General features: G+C 43.4%; 1 protein-coding gene across 4 annotated transcripts; it reads left to right on the forward strand.

Annotated features, from left to right (window-relative positions):
• Nucleotides 1-8,017: 8,017 nt before the first annotated feature.
• Nucleotides 8,018-19,074, forward strand: LOC114602949 (arylacetamide deacetylase-like 4). Of its 4 annotated transcripts, XM_028741680.2 has the most exons (4): nt 8,018-8,256; nt 9,383-9,599; nt 11,668-11,731; nt 18,103-19,074. In XM_028741680.2, the coding sequence occupies exons 1-4, from the start codon at nt 8,080-8,082 to the stop codon at nt 18,875-18,877; spliced, it is 1,233 nt and encodes a 410-aa protein (XP_028597513.2). In that variant the 5' UTR covers nt 8,018-8,079; the 3' UTR covers nt 18,878-19,074. The 4 variants fall into 4 exon arrangements, 1 of the variants encoding a protein (XP_028597513.2); XR_013393593.1 differs by lacking the exons at nt 8,018-8,256; nt 9,383-9,599; nt 11,668-11,731 and adding an exon at nt 14,285-14,366 and having other exon boundaries at nt 18,103-18,209; XR_013393595.1 differs by lacking the exons at nt 8,018-8,256; nt 9,383-9,599; nt 11,668-11,731; nt 18,103-19,074 and adding exons at nt 14,285-14,366; nt 16,573-16,889.
• The last annotated feature ends 334 nt before the right edge of the window (nt 19,075-19,408 follow it).

Genomic DNA, 19,408 nt, shown 5'->3' on the forward strand with positions numbered 1-19,408 from the left:
TGAATGACATAGCTGTCCGTAATCATGGCTCGCCATGATAAATGTTTTTTATTTTTATTTTATTTTTGCAACATCTCTACTTTATTTAGAATTCAACAATAACAAAGGAAAAACCCACAGTAAGTGTTGCATCAATTCATTACAATTAACCGATTTTAACAATACAGTGGTACCTCGGGTTAAGAACTTAATTCATTCTGCAGGTCTGTTCTTAACCTGAAACTGTTCTTAACCTGAAGCACCACTTAGCTAATGGGGCCTCCCGCTGCCGCCATGCAATTTCTGTTCTCATCCTGAAGCAAAGTTCTTAACCCAAGGTACTATTTCTGGTTTAGCAGATTCTGTAACCTGAAGTGTCTGTAATCTGAAGTGTGTGTAACCTGAGGTACCACTGTATATAAATAGTAACAGAAAAATTACACAACATCACTTTTAACTTACTGAAGTTTTCATATTACACTTTTATCGCTTTCTCTCTTTCTTGACAAATCAAAAAGAGAACGACCAAGAAACGAGGCACAAAAACGAAAAGAGAAAAGGAAGAAGAAAAGGGGGGAAAGGGGGGGGGGAGGAAAATAGAAAGAAGGGGGAAAAAACACAAACTAAACACATTTGACTTACAATTAGACTCATAGCATTATTATTTCTACTATTTTCTCACACACAGTTCCAAATTATTGTATTACTTTCTTTGTTTTCATCAGATATATAAAAAAAATATATTTGTTTTTCTACAAGGATCATTCTATTTCTGCCAGGAGATATTTATTATTGTAATGTTTTTCCAAATACTCTTTAAAGATTTTCCATTCTTTCTGTACTTTCTGTTTTGGATAACCTCTAATTCTCCCTGTTATCATGGCCATCTGTAAATATTCTATCCTTTGGACCTGCCACTCATTTATCGTAGGTGTTTTGTCACTTTTCCAGTTTCTTGCAATTAAGATCCTGGATGCTACTGTTGTGTATATAAAAAGTGGTCTACTGTAATTTCTTTTTTGATTTCTGGTGACATTATTCCCAGGAGGAAGGTTTCTGGTTTTTTCTTAAATTAATAAATGCTTTTTAAAAAGGTACTGAACTTCAATATAGCCAGGAGGCAGAACAGAACTTTGAACCCTTCTAATTCTTTCCCTTATAGTCTTGCAATTAAATGAGTTTTTGGTTGTTGTTGCTGCTGCTGCTGTTGTCTTCCACACACATCTCAGGGTGATTCACAAAACACAAAAGAAGGAGCAGCTTCAAACATTAAAAGCTCAGAAAGTAAACTGCATATTGCTGGAGTAAAAGCATGAGATTATTCCTCCCTAAGTGTAGAACCTTGCATTGAACCCTTTTGAAATTCATTTTGTTGGTTTTGGCCATATTTTATAATCTGCTATGGTCCTGTTGAATCCTGATTCTATTAGCTACCCCCTCCTTGTTTGGTGTCATCTGCAAATTGAATGAGCATCTTCTCAATTCCTTCATCCAAGTCATTTATAATGGCATTGGACAACAATGGGGCCAGGACAGAACCCTGTGGCACCCCACTTGTCACTTTTTTCCAGGATGCTGAAGAACCATTGGAGAGCACTCTTTGGGTTCTGCAAGTCAACCAGCTACAAATCCACCTAACAGTAACATTGTCTAGCCCAAATATTACCAGTTTCTCTGGTAATGTGTCATCAATGGCTGGTAACCATGAAGGCTATACTCTTCTTCTACAGTGGGAGGCAGGAATGCTTCTTCATAGCAGTTACTGGAAGCGGCGGGGGGGGGGGGGAGGGGGAGTGCTCTTGTGTTCGGGTCCTGCTTGCATGTTTCCCACAGGCATCTAGCTGAATGGTGTGAGAATTGGATGCTGGGCTGAATGGGCCATTGGCCGGATCCAAATGGCCCTTCTTATCGCCCCACCTCCCCAAAAATAATAGGACAGAAGAGATAGCTTTTAATAATAATACTAAAGTTGATTATATATGCCCCTCCAATTTGGCCGGGTTTCCCCAGCCACTCTGGGTGGCTTTCAGCAGAATATTAAAATACAATTATTCCTCAAATATTAAAATCTTCCCTAAACAGGGCTGCCTTCAGATGTCTTCTAAAAGTCTGATAGTTTTTTATTTCTTTGACATCTGATGGGAGGGCATTCTACAGGGCAGGTGCCACTATCGAGAAGGCCCTCTCCCTGTTTCCCTGTAACTTTGCTTCTTGCAGTGAGGGAATCGCCAGAAGGCCTTTGGTGCTGGACCTCAGTGTCCAGGCAGAATGATGGGGGTGGAGACGCTCCTTCAGGTATACTGGGCCGAGGCTGTTTAGGGCTTTAAAGGTCAGCACCAACACTTTGAATTCTGCCCGGAAATGTACTGGGAGCCAATGCAGGTCTTTCAGGACTGGTATTATGTGGTCTCAGTGGCCACTCCCAGTCACCAGGGTAGCTGCTGCATTCTGGATTAGTTGTAGTTCCTGGGTCACCTTCAAAGGTAGCCCCACATAGAGCACATTGCAGTAGTCCAAGCGGGAGATAACCAGAGCATGCACCACTCTGGTGAGACAGTCTGCAGGCAGGTGGGGTCTCAGCCTGTGTACAAGATAGAGCTGATAGACAGCTGCCCTGGATACAGAATTGACCTGCGCCTCCATGGACATCTGTGAGTCCAAAATGACTCCTAGGCTGCACACCTAGTCCTTCAGAGGCAGTTACCCCATTCAGGACCAGGGTGTCCACCACACCCACCCGCCCCCTGTCCCCCAGAAACAGTACTTCTGTCTTGTCAGGATTCAACCTCAATCTGTTAGCCGCCATCCATCCTCCAACTGCCTCCAGACACTCACACAGGACCTTCACTCCATTTACTGGTTCCGATTTAAAAGAGAGGTAGAGCTGGGTATCATCCGCATACTGATGATAAATGGCCATAGGTTAATTTCTAGGTTGTCTCATCCTGAAAAGGATATTTGGGAGTTGGAGAAGTACCAAAATGACCAACCAAATGGGCAACCAAAATGACCAAGGGGGTGGAAGAACTCCACTACAAGGAAAGTGGACAATGTTTGAGGGATTTTAGTTTAGAGAAAGAGATAGAAGGTGTATGGCTGATGTGTATAAACTGATGTGTGGTGTGGAGAAAATGGATGGGGAACAGTTTTCCTCCCATAATACTAGAACTTTGGGAACATCCAATGGAGATGAATATTGAAACATTCAGGTCAGATGGAACAAGTTACTTCTTTTTAAACTACTTTTTGTTATCCTTGAAGAGAAAGTGGTAATATGTGGGCTAGACAATGTTACTGTTACGTGGATTTGTAGCTGGTTGACTAGCAGAACCCAAAGAGTGCTCTCCAATGGTTCCTCATCATCCTGGAAAAAAGTGACAAGCTGGGTGTCACAGGGTTCTATCCTGGGCCCATTGTTCTTTAGCCTCTTTGTAAATGACTTAGATGAAGGAATAGATGACACGATTTGCAGATGACATGAAACAGGGAGGGGGTAGCTGATATGTAAAAACATTTCACTAAAAGTGAAATAATAATCAGAATATTTAAAATTGAAATGCTGTACCACAAACAAGGCTCTGCTCATCTCTCTTGCTCAGTCATGCACCGCTTGTGCCTTAGAGTGGTCATTTGATACCTTTTGGAGAGTGAAAACCTGGCAAAGGTTGACAAGGGAGCATCTCAATCAGGTATGCTTCCTGAGTGTGCACACAAAACCTACATTGGGGAAAAAGGAAGAATTTGAGAAGGAAGACTAAAAGAAAAAAAGATGCAAAAAGGTGTGTGTGTCGTTAACATATATGAGAGAGTGCTGGAAGGGAAATAGTTAAATAGGTTGCACAGACAGGACCTAGGGGGGTGGAGTCAGTGGGTCTATAAAACTAGTTCTAGGAGGAATTCGTTGGGAGTTGTTGGTGGGCAGTTGGTTGGTTTTAGTGGGTTGGCTGGTTGGGAAAGGCAGTTGGAGAAGGAGTTGTGAATAGAGAGACAGTTAGGGCAGTGGGTTCTTGAGTGTGGGGAGGTAGAAGAGAGAGGATACTAAGACTAAGAAAGTAAAGAGCAACAATGTTTGGAATGCTGTAAAAGTTTTGTTTGTGTCTGAAATAAAATACACTCTTCTTTATTAATTGAAAAGCTGACTGAGACTGAAGGGAGGAACTGGTTGGTGGCAGCGGATTAGTGTGTACGGGTCAATAGTCTGTGAGATGACCGGGGGCTCCGTACGAACGCCACAGTGTGTTCTTTGTAATTTTGCATAATATACTTGTTAACTGCCTGAAAGGTACTCCCTGGTGTTTATTTTATATTTAAGTTCCTAGTTACATAATAATAATAATAATAATAATAATAATAATAATAATAATAATAATATATTTTTATTTATACCCTGCCCTCCCCAGCCAAGGCTGGGCTCAGGGCGGCTAACAAGCAATAATAAAAACAAGATGAATGATTACAACTTAAAACAAAATTAAAATACAACATTAAAATATTGAAACATTAAAATATTAAAATGCCTCATTAAAATGCCACATCGCAGGAGGAGAAGGAAACGAAAAAAGAAAGAGAGGGAGGGAATCAAATTGGCTCCAAGCCAAAGGCCAGGCGGAACAACTCTGTCTTACAGGCTCTGCGGAAAGAAATCAGATTCTGCAGGGCCCTGGTCTCATGAGGCAGAGCGTTCCACCAGGCCGGAGCCAGAGTTGAAAAGGCTCTGGCTGTGGTTGAAGCTAATCTAACCTCCTTAGGGCCCGGGACCACTAGGGTGTTGCTCTCCGTGGGGCATACCGGGAGAGGCGGTCCCGTAGGTACGAGGGTCCTAGGCCATGAAGGGCTTTAAAGGTCAAAAGCAGCACCTTAAATCTGACCCTGTACTTCACCGGGAGCCAGTGCAGCTTGAAAAGCACTGGGTGAATATGCTCCCATGGCAGAGACCCCGTGAGGAGCCTCGCTGCAGCATTCTGCACCTGCTGGAGTTTCTGGGACAGCTTCAAGGGCAGCCCCGTGTAGAGTGAATTACAGTAGTCAAGCCTGGAGGTGACCATCGCATGGATCACTGTGGCCAGGTTGGGGCGGGAAAGGTAAGGGACCAATTGCTTGATGCGGCGAAGGTGGAAAAATGTTGCCTTGGCTGTTGCTATAACCTGCGCCTCCATGGAAAGGGAGGCGTCAAGGATTACACCCAAACTCTTAACGGAAGGCAATGGCACTAATTGGGCCCCTGCAAGAGAAGGGAGTTGGTCCCTCATCTCCATGCCATCCCAACCCAGCCATAGGACCTCTGTCTTCAAAGGATTTAGTTTCAATTGGCTCCCACGAAACCATCCAGCCACAGCTTCCAAGCATCTGGCCATCCGTTCGGGGCTGAGTCGGTGTGGCTATCCATCAGCAGATAGAGCTGAGTGTCATCAGCATATTGGTGACAGCCCAGCCCAAAGCTCCGGATAATCTGGGCAAGGGGGCGCATAAAGTTGTTAAAAAGCATCGGGGAGAGGATTGCTCCCTGTGGCACTCCACACACCAAGGAATGGCGTGACGACATTTCCCTCCCTAGTGCCACCCTTTGTCCCCGACAAGATGATAAAAGAGCACAGCCAGTTACGGGCTATGCCCTGTATCCCCACGTCTGCGAGGCGGTGGTCCAGAAGATCATGATCGACCATGTGAAAGACTGCTGACAAATCTAAAAGGATCAGCAGTCCTGACCCGCCTCGATCCAGTTGTCTACGGAGATCATCTGTTAGGGCAACCAGAGCCGTCTCAGTCCCAAAACCAGGACGGAAACCAGACTGAAATGGATCTAAAGCCAATGTTTCCTCCAGAAACCTACCAAGCTGCTCAGCAACCGCTCTCTCAATTACCTTACCCAGATATGGAAGATTTGAAACTGGGCGGTAATTGGATAGGTCTAAGGGATCTAGTGAAATTTTCTTTAAGAGTGGACACACCACTGCTTCCTTCAGTTCCCCTGGAATGACTGGAGCTGTTCCACCACCCACTATTCCATGACTTAGCCTCAAACCTCTACAGGCACATACCTCCACATGTGGTGGGATTGCCCCAAAATTCAACACTTTTGAACATCAGCCCTACAATAAATATGCAAAATAACTAAACAGGTATTAGAAGTCACCCCAGAACTAGCCCTATTGAACATTTCCCAAGACTATTATGCCCACTCAACCTACAAAGAACTTATAACCCACCTACACTCAGCTTCCAGAAGCATCTTAGCTAGACACCAGAAGGGACTTGTCAGGAGTGAACATGGACCACCGGTAGCAAACTGTATGGAAAACACCCTTACTATAAAAACTAACCCACAAACTGAAACTAACACGGGGACAAATAAAAGAGGACGCCTTCACCCCGGTGTGGCTCCCTTTTATTACATACACAGCCCAACAAGATAACAGCAAGAAACCACCAAGAGCATCTGAATTGATATGGCTAACAACCCTCCCTGTACACGCGTAAACAAAATTTACGGCAGTCAACTGAAGGCAACCTACCATGCCCTAGGCTGTAGTGATCAGGTGGGATTGCTATGAGGAATTATAACAAATATAGAGTAAGCCATCTGTGTCAGCAATGAAAGCATCGCATTGACTGGGTTTAAACTACTTTGATATGATTCTTGATCAATCCACACCTCTGCATTCCTGTTCCATTTCTCTTTCTTGACCAGTCACGTACACTGCCAGTTGCTTAGCCAGGCATGCATCCTGGGCCATCAAAGATAGTGGGCAAGCTTCTTTTGATGTAGCTTTCCCAATATGTTAATCTCAGGATGTTGATCTTAGGTCCTGGAAATAGTTTCACAGGAAGGTGATAAAGATGCCTATCTCCTTGCCATCCTTCCATCCTCTCTTGTTTACTCCTGTTTGTGATCTCCAGTGTTTCTCTAATCCTTTTTTATTTACTCTCAGATTATGTATGCATGCTCAGAGTAGTCTTTGTAGTTTAAAGAATTTCTTTTGATCTAACTTTGTCCCCACGTGGGGTGTGTTGAAATGCTCAGAAGAAATCTGATTGGTTCTTACGAACACTCTGTAAAAAGTTCTTTTGTGAATAAAACGACCTGGGCCGAGGGGTGGAGGGAGACAGAGATTATTATACGCACAGAGGTTCAAGCCTCTGTGTGTATTCTTATTAACCAGAGTTCAATCCTTCCTTTACTTTGTGAATGCCTCACCGAACCTCTCTCAATGTCAATGAAAACTAATAAAAGAAATGAAATGTATTTGGTTTTGTTGTAAATCTATATTTGAAAAATCAAATAAAAACGATAAAAAGGAAAACTAATATATGAAACGATGAAATGACACTGACACAAAAACATTGCACATACAGTATGTAGAATAATGAAAGTTTACTACTCCCTCTTCCCCCACACTTCTCTTCTCCCCCAACCTTATACCGTATACAAGATTAAGGCTCACACTGAATATAACCGATCTGTAAAAAGGATATTGTGATCAGAAAACGGAGGTGATGTGTGTGCTTTTGTAACCCAAGAAAATATTTACTGAAACGTTTTAATGAAAACTTCATCTCAACACGGACTTGCATTTAGCTATGAGGCCCGTACCTCAGAAGAAGAGCCTATGCTTTGAATATGCAAGGGCTTAAGTTTCATCCCTGAGATCTCTGGATAGGAATGGGACTCATGTCTGAAGCATTGGAAATATTGGGCCAGGCAGTGCATACAAGTCCTCTTCCACCTCGGACAAGGACTCCCACCATTCCTGACTACAAGCTTAAGCTGCCTGGGGATGTTGTGAACTTCAGGCAATGAACACCCGGTATGTAAAGCCGAAGAGCTCTGGGACAGATACTATGGAACTGGATTGATCAGTGGGCGGACGTGACATTCCTTAGTAGAACATCACACATGACACCATTGCCAAGAGCCATGAAATTGCTGTTGATGTTCCAATGGATGAAATATCTGCATGGGAGTATGTGTGCTAATTGGGAATTACTTAATTAACCGGTCTACAGCCTATTTAGCAGCGTAGATACCTCTGGTGGAGCCACACAGTAGAAATTCTTCCAGTGTAGACTCAATGTTTCCCTTGCACTCTTTGGAACGGTGAAATGGAGCTTCTTCTGGGCCTCCTGCTTGGGGTGATTGGAGTTATAGGGATTCTTTCCCTGTTGCTTCTCTCCTTTGCAATTTATTATGATCTTTCCAGGAGTAAAATCCCATCTGGATTTGACAGTCCATTAAAGCTTCGGGTCATTCACTGGACTATCATTATGGTGGTCCTTGTGGTAAGTTGGGGACTTGTTGAGCCATTATGTGATGCAGCAGATTATTCTAATGATCTTACGTGAAAGGTGATTAAGAAATGATGATGATGATGATGATGATGACAAGAAGAAGCATCTTTAATTTTTTCTTTATGATTTTCAGTTATATACATTTCAATAGTTTTACAGTCATTTTAACATTTTAACAAAACTTATGGTAAGCCATTATGGTAAGTTGGGGGCTGGATGAGCAACAGGTGAAGCAAGTGAAGCAACAGGTTCTTATGTGATTAAGGTGATTAAGAAATGTAATTATTCTTATTCTTATTAGCAATCTTTAATACATCTTTAGGTCTCAGGCAAAAACATTTCTAAGTCCTTTTAAATGTGTTTGAGGGAGGGATGTTTTTGGCTTCTATAAATTTTATATATACCACTTCTATATCTTTTAAAGGTGTTATTGGTTTGCTTTGCATTTCTTTTTATTATGTATTTTGTGTTTTTATCTAGTATTTTTATTCTGCGAACCACCCTTTGATCTTTGTATGAAGGCCGGTATACAAATTTATTTATTTAATAATAATAGTTTAGATATTTCAGTAATTCATATACATACTGCACAATAGAGCATGAAATGAGGAAAATCAATGAGTTTACTTGATGATGATGATGGATGAAGATATTATCAAATTTAACAAGGGCTTTATTTTTAACCTGTAGAGGGACACACATAGAGACAAATATATTATTCACACTAATAATATGGTTTGTTTACATCATGGTTTCTTCAGGAAAACACATATGGTCTCATAGGCAAGCAAGCAGATTGTGGATTGTTTCTCCAAAGCTTCTTTTGCCTCTGTACCTTGGCTGGTGTTTGGGTTGGGGTGGCCAAACAAACCATGATTTAGGAAAGCTTTTGGGTTTTGACATCAAGCCAAACTATTGGATCGCTTATTGTGACCCAGGGCTGCCTCTAATGATAGTCCCATTCTAAGAAGACCGATTGAAAATAATGGACATGGCTAACATGCACTCATTCATTTCCATGGGTCTACTTTTAATAGGACTTATTTGGATACCACCCCCTGTGAATAGGATGCAAATGTGGGCACTATTTTCATGAGACTGTTCCTTTGCCCAACAGGGGAAGTGTCTTGAACTGCTGGGTATCTGCAGACAGGTTGCCTTTATCCGCTTCCTCCAGATTTTCTGGAATCCAAGAGTGGATCCCAGCCTCTCTGCCAAAGATCTGCATTTTGATGGGGTTCCTGTGAGGGTTTATCAGCCCAAAACACCATCTGCTGACCCAAGGAAAGGATTTATGTTCTTTCATGGAGGAGCTGGGATGATTGGAAGCATCGGTAAGAGATAAAGGCTGTGAGCCCTTGAACACTTACCTAGAGGCAAGCCCCATTGAACTCAATAAGCCCATGTAGAATCGTGGAAAAGGAGAGTTGGGAGGGATCCCAAGGGGTCATGTAGACCAACACCCTGCAATGAAGGAATCACAGATGAAGAAGCCCTGCCACCTTCCAAGGGAGTCCGTTCCCTGTTGAAAAACTCGTACCATCAGAAAGGTGTTCCTAATGTTTACCTGGAATTTTCTTTCTGGGTAGAAGTGCTTAAGATATCAATGTAAGAGAGGTTTACTGGGCTGAGATACAAGAATGTTGGTGGTAGTTCCTGAAGGGACAAGGGGCACACGTGTGCTTTGGATTATTTTTATTTATATGCATATATGCCGCGGGTGGTGCTGTCGGTTAAACCACAGTGCCTAGGGCTTGCCAATCAGAAGGTCGGCGGTTCGAATCCCCGCGACAGGGTGAGCTCCCGTTGCTCGGTCCCTGCTCCTGCCAACCTAGTAGTTCAAAAGTACATCAAAGTGCAAGTTGATAAATAGGTGAAGGTAAACGGTGTTTCTGTGTGCTGCTCTGTTTCGCCAGAAGCGGCTTAGCCATGCTGGCCACATGACCAGTATGCCGGCTCCCTCGGCCAATAAAGCAAGATGAGCGCCGCAACCCCAGAGTCAGTCACGACTGGACTTAATGGTCAGGGGCCCCTTAACCTTTACCTATGCTGACTTAGGTCAACAGGAAGAAACAAACAAATGGAGGCTCTTATTATCATGGCTTCCCACACCCCACATCTCTATTAAGGATTTTTCGTAAGGTCTTGAATTTAAGCCACACTTTAAGTTTTCACAGTCGGAATCTGGAAAGAAAGTGCGGCTTATATTTGGGCCAATACAGCATATAATAACTGCTGCTCCTGATCGCTCTGTTTACCAGCCCAGCCACCCTCCCTCCCCTGGCTACTCCCTCATTTACACCTGACCCAATCCCTCACCTCACCTCACCCCACCCCACAACCACCCCACCCACATGTGCTAAATAAGTCAACAAATCAACAAACTGCACTCGCCACAGCTTTCATTTGCAAGACCAAATGCAATTTCACAAGTTAGCAATTAATACTGATACTCTTGGCTACAGATCACAGTGACATTGTGTTGCAACAGCTTATAAAGTAGCAACCTAGTAATCCCATTGCACCAGAAGTGGTTTTAGTCATGCTGGTGACATGACCCATAAAGCTGTCCATGGACATACACCATCTCCCTCAGCCTGAAGCGAGATGAGCGCCACACCCCATAGTCACCTTTGACTGGACTTAACTGTCCAGGGTTCCTTTACTTTTTTTACCTATAAAGTAGTAACTTCAGGAGGAAGGAAGGCTAGAATCAAGTGGGGACTCAGGAGAGCTTGCCATTATTAGAGACATTGATATTGTAGCGTGGTGGGAGACAACTGTGCCCCTCGCAGAGCTTGCTTCCTGAAATGCAAGAGCCATGATCCTGGACCATTGACCATGCTGACTGGAGAAATGTTTTTTTGAGGTGGGCATTTGGGGGGTTATGATAACAAGCCCCCCCCCCCCCCCGTTTCTGAAAATGGACCTAAGTTTGCTTCTATGCATATCGATGATAACATGTGAATTAAATGAAAGCTTTCAAACCATTGACTGGGTGCCCCATATCTCTTAAGGCTAGGATTTATATGTGTGTAATTGGATTGAGTTTGCTTTTATAGGTGAACCTATTTAATTTGCCTTTTGCAAATCAATTTGTGAACCCAGAACCAGTCTCTGAAACTTATAATGCGAAAGAGCTTATTTAGAATTTCCCTTCCAACATTTGAGTGTCCTACCAAGATGTCTGCAGCAAAATCACCAAGGAGACTGATTCTTACAGTGCAGTACTTGAGCTGTGTGATGTGCACATGTGAATAAAAAGGTTTATTTTAGAAAAAATTGCATGTACAAATACATTATATATCGGAAGACTGCTGTTCAAAAATGTGCTTTTAAAGGCAAGACTGGAGGCAGCAGATAATTACCTCCCTATTTAAAATTTCCCTCTCATCTTGCTAGACTGCTACCAAGATGTCTGCAGCAAAATTGCCAAGGAGACTGATTCAGTGGTTGTGTCTGTTGGGTAAGTAAATGCAACCACGTATCCTTTCAAATGGAAAATGTGTGTGTGTGTGTGTGTGTGTGTGTGTGTGTGTGTGTGTGTGTGTGCTTTGCACCCAGCATGTTGCTGTATTTTGATGGCATCCCTTGCCATATTCTTTGCAGGAGAAAAAGGCTTCCCATGAAAGCTGTCAACATTCCGATATTAATTTTTATTAGTTTTCAGTTACATTAATCCAACAATACCTTATTATAACAATGCCAAATTATAATGCAGTTAGTAATACCAATCATTCAGATGCCAAATTATACAATTTAGGTACCCTCCTGTGTGCTAGAATTAATGACTTCCATTTGTATTGACACATTCAATTATTTATAAACTACAGGTGAATCATTCAAACACTACTTGTTCTTCCCGTGTGTTGCAATTATTCTGTCTGTAATGTTTCTTCCTGTCCTTGCAAAATATTATGCCTATCTTTTGCCAGTTGTTGTTGTTCTCCATCATGCCTTGGGCAGAGCTAGTGTCCCATTGTTGTTTCAGAAGTTCTCCATTGCTCCATCCTGTGCTTCATTGTTTTGCAACTTTAGCAGCAGCTGCAAACATCACACTGTCCCAATAAATATCCTGGAAGGAGAGTAAGCTGTTGAACTTCAAATAACTCAGTAATGAACTTTATCAACTCCTTGGCAAGCTCACAGATTCCTCTCATCCCTCCGTTCAGCCGAAGTTAAGCGATTACACTTCCAATTTAATTAAATTCCAAGTCCTTTTAGCATTATTCAGATCAGTCTGAGGATACTAAAGAATAGGGAAGAGTCAGCTCTAAGTTTCCATCACAAACCTTTTGCAAAATAGAACTTCCCTCCCTTTCCCCCTTTTTTGTTTTGTTTTACACACACAGTTCCATTTGATGTTATATTCCATAGCTGCTATCCAGTTTTCACCGTCTTCATCTGTACATCCATAATTCGAACTAGCATTTCAAAGGAGAACTGCCAAATCATAAATGTATAGAATAAAACTTTATATAAAGAAGCCGTAGGCTCCCCTCCCCGCACTGTCTTTTATACCTAATGAAGTCTTCTTTCAAGTTCAAACCTTAATGAACTTGCAGCTGCTTCAATTCTGCAGTGTATAATCTCATCTCTTCTAGCATGTGTCTGTACATTAGTCGAAATTAAACTCTAATTAACAGAAGAGCCTCTGCTTCTTAATGGCGGCATAGGAGGGTTATTGGCAGGTGAAGTGCTTTTGCACTCAGCGCCTCCTTGCCTCCTGCTTTCCATGCTGGAGCGAGAGCCAGGTACCGAGACAAACTGCAAGTGAAGCCCATTCCCCCCTGTCCCTGGGGGGGAATTTGCAACGATAATTACTCCCAATCATCCTTGTTTGTTTCTTCACCAACGATCTCCCGCTGTTGTGGGAGCTGCCTCCATTGAGGCAGACCGGAAGAGGAAGCCGGAAGCAAGCAACATTCTGTTCTGTGATTGCAAATCAGAGCTTCGTGCACCTAAGACATGAAAATGCTCACTTCTGTGGGGAGACTATGAGCTGGGCATAAGGCCTTGCACAGCACTGCTAACCAGGGCCTCCAGATCATCCTCAACTTGGAGACCACCCAACCCAGATCCAGCCTACAATCAATTCAGAGATGGGGCTAATAATGTTCAGTTAGGGCTTTTATAGAGTTGCCATATTTCAAACAGGGAAAATCCGGACAGAAAAGTTGTTGAGCTATTTTTATGGGGAAATGGCAGAAACGGCACTGCTGACATGGACTGCCATATGTCCGGATTTCCCCCGACATTGTTTCTGATTTGTGCCTGGACATTGCTGTATTCTGGATGTGCCTGGGAAATTCTGGACGTATGGCAACTAAATCTCTCATTAAACTTAGAGTCAGGAAGGAACAGGTAAATGAGAGGTCATGCCCCTGCATCTAAACAGAAGCGGGAGGGAAAGTTGCAAGTGGCAAATGCTATTGCACCACCTGGATCCAATCCTGAAGGGTTCTGCTTCCCTGGCTCTTTTGCTAGCTGGAAAAGTCAGTTTTTTAAGGGCATGATCCAGCTGACTTTCACCTGCATTGTATCTGCTATAACTGATCCAGCAGGCTCTTCTTGGAATCCTATGTGCTCATGGATGTGTTTGGAAAAGATCCTGGAAGCTTAAAACTCTGCTTCTGTTTTATTCACCAGCTACCGCCTACCTCCAGAGCATTGTTTTATCTGTGCTCTCTTGTGTTTTGGTTTTTTAAATTATTGTTAGTGGTATTTTATGACCTTTTACTGTGTCAATCAGCTTTTGGTGATCCATCAGCATTGGAAGGGCAGGATTCACACACCTGTGTGAAGCAGGGGGTGGACCCTTCAGAACCAGGGTTCAAATGTCACACACACTCAGCCAGCTGTGCCTCTTGCCCTCAGGACTCACAAATGCCACTCTTCCTCCCCTACCCAGGCCACACCCTTCTTTTCTGGGATGCTAGCATCCCAAATTCATATATATGTAAAGGGTTAATTGCAAGAGCTGTAGAATTCTCTGACATCATACACCCTGTAGCAGTTATGGCAGTTGGTACGGCAGTGACGGCTATTAACAGTCTTTTGCGTGAGAGCAGCTGAACTGTTGTTCTGCTGTCTGCCTCAGGGTTAGTTAGTCTGTAACAGTTTAATCTATGTGACATACTTTTTAGGTGTGCATCATTTCGGGACACAGTAATTCAGTTAACCAGAGGTTAAACTAACCCCATTCCAGCTCCAGGAGAAGCTCTATAATGAATGAGCAATTTAAGAAACATTCACCTGCATTGTATATTTTAGCTGCAACTGCAAGTGCTCTAAGTACATACCCTCCAACATTTCTCTGATGAAAATAGGGACATCCTCTCACACTGAGAGCCAGTGTGGTATAGTGGTTAAGAGTGGTAGACTTGTAATCTGGGGAACCGGGTTCGCATCTCCGCTCCTCCACATGCAGCTGCTGGGTGACCTTGGGCTCGTCACACTTCTTTGAAGTCTCTCAGCCCCACTCACCTCACAGAGTGTTTGTTGTGGGGGAGGAAGGGAAAGGAGAATGTTAGCTGCTTTGAGACTCCTTCGGGTAGTGATAAAGCGGGATATCAAATCCAAACTCTTCTTCTTCTTCTTCTTCATATTGATGATTTTATTTTTTTTATATTCCACACATCTTACTGGGTTGCCCCAGCCACTCTGGGCAGCTTCCAACATATACAAAATATAATAAAACATTAAAAAAAACCTTTCCTATACAGGATTGCCTTCAGATAGCTCAGGAGTTGGGTAACTCCAAACCCTCCAACATTTATCCAATGAAAGTATGGATGTCCTAAGGGAAAGCAGCATATTACGAGATCAAATCAGAAACCAGAACAGCTGCTATATTTTTTTAAATTTTTTAAATTAATTTCCCAAATTATTACAAATCAGACCAAATTCCTTAAATTTAATACAATTTCTTCAAATCAGGTTTCTCACTCCTGTTGCAAACACGTGTCGATCATTCCTCCCCGTAGCTGCATCTTCTCTTGTTTAATGTTCGGTTGTCATCCTTCACTAGACGTTAGTCCATTCTTGCAGTTGACTGGTTTTTCCTCCTTACAAACAGCGCCTCCGTTAAATCTTATAAATATATAATCCATTTTACATGTGTAGTCCTTCATTTACATTGGTGAGCAGGGAGAAATAATTACTATCTTCCTTTGTTCTGTTCTTTGCCAGCTTATCTGGGTGGTACGAGGTCACATTCCATTCCTTTCACTGTTCACCAACTAGCATACTGGCTGCAGCCTAAATAACTCACAGAGTACATAAACAATCTTAATCTTAAACAATGTTAAGCTGCCATTAACATTCCGCTCTGGAGTTCTTCCTCGGCAAACAATAATAATAATAATAAATTTTATTTATATCCCGCCCTCCCCAGCTGAAGCCGGGCTCAGAGCGGCTAACAACAGTAAAATGATAAAACTTTCTAAAATCTTTTCATTATAAAATTAATTCCAATCAAATTAATGGCAACCATTGGGCTAGAAGTTCTGTGAGGATTGCCAAAGGAGGGAGTCAGGCTGTGCCCTTGCCAAAGGCCTGGTGGAACAGCTCTGTCTTGCAGGCCCTGCGGAAAGATGTCAAGTCCCGCAGGGCCCTAGTCTCTTGTGACAGAGCGTTCCACCAGATCGGAGCTACAGCCAAAAAAGCCCTGGCTCTGGTTGAGGCCAGCCTAACCTCTCTGTGGCCTGGGACCTTCAAGATGTTTTTGCTTGAAGACCGTAAGTTCCTCTGTGGGACATACCAGGACAGGCAGTCCCGTAGGTACGAGGGTCCTAGGCCGTATAGGGCTTTGAAGGTTAAAACCAGCACCTTAAACCTGATCCTATACTCCACCGGGAGCCAGTGCAGCTGGTATAACACCGGGTGAATGTGATCTCGCAGCGAGGACCCCATAAGGAGTCTCGCCGCAGCATTCTGCACCCGCTGGAGTTTCTGGGTCAGTCTCAAGGGCAGCCCCACGTAGAGCGAGTTACAATAATCCAGTCTGGAGGTGACCATTGCGTGGATCAACAGTTAAAGACAAAGTATTTTCTCAAGTTCAGTCTCTTGTCAGATCTATTCAGCAGCCATTCATTCTCCCGGCTCCACACCGCTCCCTCACACTCCTCGTCCAATCCAAATATAATTTTAAATAAAGTCCATTCAACCTCAGTTGAGGTGGGAGGGCATAAAAAAACAACCATGTTAAATTCCTGTTAAGCATAACTCAAAAGCCTCCCCCCTCTTTTCCAAGATGACAGACAGAATAACAGAGCCAAGGCCACGCACGTCTCTTTCATTTTACAGGGGAGGATGAGAAAAAGAAGACAGTTTAGAAACAATATGAAAGCACAAAGCACCTTGTCCTCCCGCTTCCTTTCTTGGCTGTTGTGTGGGTTTTCAAGCTTCAGGGAAAAAACCATTCAGATACCTTCATAGAGCCAAGCGCCATTCTTTTGGCAACTGATTGATTGCAGCCCATTATCATATGTCAGTCCAAGAGTGCCTCTAATTAATATTCCAAACTGCTTCTAATAAATACTCCAAATTGAGGAGGAACCAACCATAAATCATGCCTGAGATGGAGGCTCATCCATGGCAGGGACACACTCCCAGGTCGCACCCATTCTATAAGTTGGCAGACATGGGCTAAAGTGGCACAGCAGGATGCAGTGAGCTCCCCAGACCACACTGGGGACATCGCCAGGTTTTTTGCCTCATAAATATGTGAGGGCAGTGGGGAGCAACCACCATTAACTCGTGTCCCAGGTGGAAACCGGGAAAGCTTCTCTAAATCAGGGATGTCCCTGGAAAATAGGAACATTTGGAGGGTCTGGAAGTAAAAGGTATATGTTATTTAATTGTTAAAAGAGTGTGTCTTGTGTAGTTTTTATAGAAGGAAAAAGAGAACTAATAAAAGGGTCAAAGCACTCAGGGCTGCCTTCCACATACCCTGCAAATGGGAGTCTAGTTAGTGTCTAACTTCCACATCATGCACCCTGTCTTGTGCCCTCATCCCTTGATCTTACCTGCCTGGAATTTGTCCCTGACCTGAGGTAATCCCTCTTGAAGAGGATTCTGCATGAGTTCAAAGGTTAACCATCTGCAGATGGGGTGTACACAGGGCTTTTTTCAGTGGGAACTCACAGGAACTCAGTTCCAGCACCACTCAGGTGGGTTCTGGCACCTCTCAGGTGGGCACCATTGCCATTCTAAGAGAATGAGGGAGGTGTTTATGATTCATGGAGATTTCTGGACCATATTTCTGGACTTCTTTTTCTAGAAAAATAGCCCTGGGGGTACATCCCAGTTGGGTTGCACATCCCACATACAGTGGTACCTCAGGTTACATACGCTGCAGGTTACAGACTCCGCTAACCCAGAAATAGTTCCTCGGGTTAAGAACTTTGCTTCAGGATGAGAACAGAAATCGTGCTCCGGTGGCACAGCAGCAGCAGGAGGCCCCATTAGCTAAAGTGGTGCTTCAGGTTAAGAACAGTTTCAGGTTAAGAACGGACCTCCGGAGCGAATTAAGTACTTAACCCGAGGTACCACTGTATATAGTAATGCCTGAGCAAGAATTTGGAGGGCTATTCATGGATACTTGCAGGAATGCTGCTGAAGACCAGTTGCTTGAAGCCACAGGAAGAGGGCCTTGTGTTTGGGCCCTGCTTGCAGGTGCCTCATAGGAAGCTGCTTGGACCTGGTGAGAACAGAATTCTGTACTAGATGGCCATGAGCCTGATCTAGCAAGCCCTTCGGTGTTCTTATGTGATCACAAATGTGTTTGGAAAAGGTTCTGGAAGCTTACCTCTTTGCTTCTGTTTTATTCTGCAGCTACCGCCTGTCTCCTGAGCATCTTCCTCCCGCTCAGTACAAGGACTGCCTTGCTGCTACCATACACCTAATTCAAAATGCAGCTTCCCATGGGGTGGATCCTTCCAAGATCATTGTTGGTGGGGACAGTGCTGGGGGCAATTATGCTACTGTTGTTGCCCAGAAACTGGTGGAGAGATCAGACCTTCCAAAACTACGGGCTCAAGTGCTCATCTATGGGACTTCCCAGGCTATGGACCTCAACATGCCTTCCTATCAGCAGAATGGCTCAATGCCCCCCATGTTCCGGGAAAGCGTTGCTTACTTTGGAATGAAGTATATTGGAAAAGACACTTCTTTGGCAGGGCAGCTCCTGAAGGGCGCTCATGTGCCAGATTCAATGAGGCTGAAATATGGGAAGTGGGTGAGTCCAGACAACATTCCAGAGAGATTTAAGGTGAGAGGCTACAAACAAGTCCCACTTGCTCCTTATGAACCTGAAGTCTATAGGCAATTATCAGAGACATTAGAAGACGATTTTTCTTGCCTTTTTGCTGAGGACTCTGTCATCCAGAAGCTTCCTGAAACCCTGACTGTGAGCTGTGAGTACGATGTATTACGAGATGACACACTGTTGTACAAGAAACGTCTGGAGGACAATGGGGTGAAAGTCAGCTGGTTCCATGTTGAGAACGGGTTTCATGGGGTGCTAAACCTCTTTGACGCAGGTGTCTTCACAGTCCCCGCTGCAATTGAATTAATGGACAGGATTATCGACTTTGTCAAAAACCTATGAGAGGAAATCTCTTGAATTTGTGGGTCATTCATAAGGAAGGGAGAATCTGCCAACTTTAGCTTCTGACATTTTGTCACTTTTCCAGTCATAAATCAGCTCTCCACAATTCTGTAGTTATATGTGGTTCTTGGGGACAGCGGGGAATTGCTCATGAAAATTCACCAGCACTTTTGTGTGAAATTTTCCTAATAAACACTTTTACTTTGCATGGTGTTTTGACTAATATACACATGATTAGAACCCATTTGCTCTAATATAATACATTTCTATATTGTTTTCACTAATATATAAATTTTTTGGACATTTCCCCTTCCATTTTCATTTTACTACACACTGGTTGGCTGGAGATCTGCACTCCTAATGCTATTCTAGGCTGAATCAACAGAATTATAGGGTCCAGATCAAGAGAAGTAACAGTTTCACTCCATTTTATCTAAACCAGACCTGACCAGTAGGTCTGTGTCCAGTTCTGGGTGCCACAAATTAAGTAGGATATTGATAAGCTGGAATCTGTGCAGAGGATGTAGGTCA

The sequence above is a fragment of the Podarcis muralis genome, chromosome 7 (assembly GCF_964188315.1).
Source record: "Podarcis muralis chromosome 7, rPodMur119.hap1.1, whole genome shotgun sequence".
NCBI lineage: Eukaryota > Metazoa > Chordata > Lepidosauria > Squamata > Lacertidae > Podarcis > Podarcis muralis.